Here is a 3,427-nt window from a genome sequence, read left to right as displayed (position 1 = left end):
CTCCATTCCACCTTAAATGCTGCAGATTTAAGGTGGTATTTAAGGGTTCCTGGTGCTTTCAGGGGCGGTGCTCAACGAGGTTTGAGTCCTTAATTACTAATGAATGAAGCTGGTTCAGTGTGAACGGGGCAGGTTAGCACGTGACTCTGTTAAGGACGCTGTCGGCCTGATGATGATGATGATGATGATGATGATGATGATGATGATGGTGATGATTTGTACCTCCTGTGATGTAAATCTGACGCACATTTGCATCATTTCACGCGGAACTTCCGCTTTGATTACGCGGCAGATTCATTAACACTTGTGCGCGCGTGCCACTGACGCGTCTGAGCGGCACGTGCTACCCCGCGCTTCATAATTATTATTATTATTATTATTATTATTATTATTGGTCATAAATATAAATAGTGACAAGCCTTCATCCTGTTCAACAGCTCTGTTTGTGTTCATGTCGCTGTGTTTAACCGTTTTAGTGCAGTGAGGTGTTCATTTATTATTATTATTATTATTATTATTATTATTATTATATTATTATTATTATTATAAATACTGGGACGATTAAGGATCATCTTATTTCTGATTATTATTACTTTATTATTATTAGTATGATCATTGGAATCAGAAATACTGGGATTATTAAAGTATTTTTTATTATTTTAATATTATTAGAATCAGAAATACTAGGATAATTAAAGTGTTTATGATTATTATTAATATTTCTGATTATTATTAATATTTATTATTATTATTTTTAATTATTATTGGGATTATTGTCAGAAATACTGGGATATTTAAGTATTTATGATTATTATTATTATTAAAATCTGAAATACTGGGATGACTAAAGTATTTATGATTATTATGATTATTATTATTATTATTGGGATATCTAAAGTATTATTATTAGTATGACGTCATAGTCCCCCTTTGAAGTGTCTGGTGTCGGTTTATGATGATGAAGCAAATCTCAGGACATTTTTAAATATAAAATATAAACAATAACATTTCATATATTTTGGTTTTATTGTTATTCCTTATCTGTGCGCACGCGACAGGAGGCGTTTAAGGCCCTGCACGTGTTTATTAATAAAGGTTCCGAAAAGGAAAAATTATGATTTAACACTAAAATTCATCTTCAGACATGAAACAAACATTTGGATGCGCCTCAGATCCACTGAGTGTGAGGGGCCGTTACACATGATGTGCTAATTATTATAATTATTATAATTATTATGTCATAATGGTGCGATTTAAAAACACAAAGTCACGTTTAAAATTATTATTATGGAGTTAATTTATTAGAAATATGGATGAATTTTGTCCCTCAGGTTTTAAAAAGTGTCGTTTCTTTCGGGACTTTTGTGCCAAATGTGTTTTTTTATAATTAATAAATATAAATATATGTTTATGGATTCATAACTCGTTTGATTTGTTCTCATTAATCCATATTTTGAGTTTTTAATGTTTCATAAATGATGATTATTTTGTGTAAATTCAGATTTTTTTCACGTTCGTTCACGGAAATCAAAGCAAATTACACACAAAACAATAAAAATATCAACAATTACAACAATAATTTTATTTGTCAGATTTAAAATATTATATTAACAATTATATAAACAAATACAAACATTAAATATTTACATTTAAAAAAGTGAAATACACAAATAATTAAAACATAAACAGCAGCAAATCACCAAATCACCAAATCAGCCTTTTCCGTTTGTTTGTTTGTTTGTTTGTTTGTTTGTTTGGTCACTTTTGTTTCTCCAGCTTCTGTTGAAATGTTGAATCCGGCATCGAACCCTGTCAGCGCGGACAGCCTGGAGGTGTGTGTCCCCCGCCACTCACTCATTCACGCTGTGGAACTTCGTTTTCAATCATCCGTCGTTTCGTGTTTACGCGCTCCTCTCCGTGCGTAAAAGCGCGCGCTGAGCGTCCGGATTAATGCTTTTAAATGAAGATGAGAGAAGAGCGCGCGGGTTGTTTGGGATCCTCCTGTTGCCTCTCGTGTCTTTTCGGTGCCGGTGGGTCGACTTCTAAAAAAAATCCGGTGCGTAAAAGTGAAAAAACGAGGAAAAAAACGCGCCGGAGTCAAAGTTTGTGGATGTAAGAGCCGCGGCCCACCCGCGCGCGCGCCCACCCGGGCTCGGATCGATGTCTGCAAATCCATTTCTCCAGCATCTCGATCCGTGTTTGTGTCTAAAGTTCGGCCCCGTGACAGCAGCTCGTGCTCTCCGCGCCGCGCGTAAAAGCGCAGAGGGCTGGGTTTGTGCGTGAGCCGTGGAGACGTGTCCAAATCTGATGTCCAACTCTGACAGCTCGTGACCTCTGCGCGTCTGGCGTGGCGCGATTCAAACAAACAACAACAACCAAAGAGAGAGAAAAAAAAAAAAAAAAAAAAAAGCAATGATGTCACGCGAAGCCACAAGGGGACCCGGGATTTACCAAATACCTTCCAGTTGAGCCGGAGTCCTGCCAAGTAAAGGGACAACCTCCTCCTCCTCCTCTGCTCCTGCAGCGGTGACAAGTGCAGAGCACCGACGGAGGAGAATTGAGCAAATTATCGACACTTCTCTCCGGATCTCCTCCCCGGACGGTAACGATCGGCGAGGTCTCGGCTCTCCGCACGCCGTTATCGAGCGAGCCGCGCCGCCCTGATTGCCGTCGATAAGGAGCGGGGGAACGGGGGCTGGTGATTTGGAGAGGGGGGGTTCCCCGGCAGATGATGCCCTTTCCTGCGGGCCGGTGAGGAGCAGCACCGACCCCCGGTTTCCCTCCACCGACGTGCTGCTGCTGCTGCTGTTGTTGTTGTTGTATCTGCGGAGGTGATGGACGGTCCTCTCCGCCGCCCAGCGGGGATCCTCGGCTCCCCACCGGCTTCTGGGAGCCAGCCCGCGGGCTCCGACATGCTCACCTCCGGCGGCAGCGGCAACAAGCCTCTCGCTTTCTCCATCGACCGGATTATGGCCAGGACGCCCGAGCCCAAGTCGATACCGCTCCCCAGCTGGTTCCCGTCCGCTCCCGTGGGGAAACCCGACGCCTGCCCGTCCTCGCTGCATTGCATGATCCCGCTGGTGCCGCTCGGGTACGAGTCGGGCCACCGGCTCAGCATCACCGGGCTGGATCCGGGCCACTTCGACGCGTCCTCTCTCGCCGCTCCCGCAGACTTTTTGGGCTTCGGGTTGAACTATAAGAACCAGCAGGAGGAGTCCGCCGTGAGCCAGACCGGGGGCCAGTACAAACTCTTCAGACCCCGGGTGGTGAACCAGTCCTCCTTCCCCACTATGGGCACCGTGTGCTACCTGAACTGCAGCGGGGACGGCGGCGCCTGTGCCCCGCCGGCCGGGCTGGTGAACCTGCACCCGATGGCCTCGTACCTGCTCACCGCCCGGCACAAAGCCTTCATGGCGGAGAAGAGCAA

The 3,427-nt window shown here is 44.4% G+C and overlaps 1 protein-coding gene across 1 annotated transcript in view; it reads left to right on the top strand.

The window, feature by feature from the left end:
* Nucleotides 1-2,834: 2,834 nt before the first annotated feature.
* fezf1 (FEZ family zinc finger 1) overlaps nt 2,835-3,427 on the top strand; it is a gene marked incomplete at both ends in the record, with an annotated part of 9,251 nt that continues 8,658 nt past the window's right edge. The window contains one exon of the mRNA XM_083916790.1: nt 2,835-3,427. This exon is cut by the window's right edge and continues 235 nt beyond it. Coding sequence (XP_083772916.1) covers nt 2,835-3,427 — 593 coding nt within the window.

This window comes from Echiichthys vipera (genome assembly GCF_963691815.1).
Source record: "Echiichthys vipera genome assembly, chromosome: 7".
NCBI classification, from domain to species: Eukaryota; Metazoa; Chordata; class Actinopteri; order Perciformes; family Trachinidae; genus Echiichthys; species Echiichthys vipera.
The sequence above is the reverse complement of the archived record's forward strand: the minus strand, read 5'-3'. Positions and strand labels throughout refer to the sequence as shown.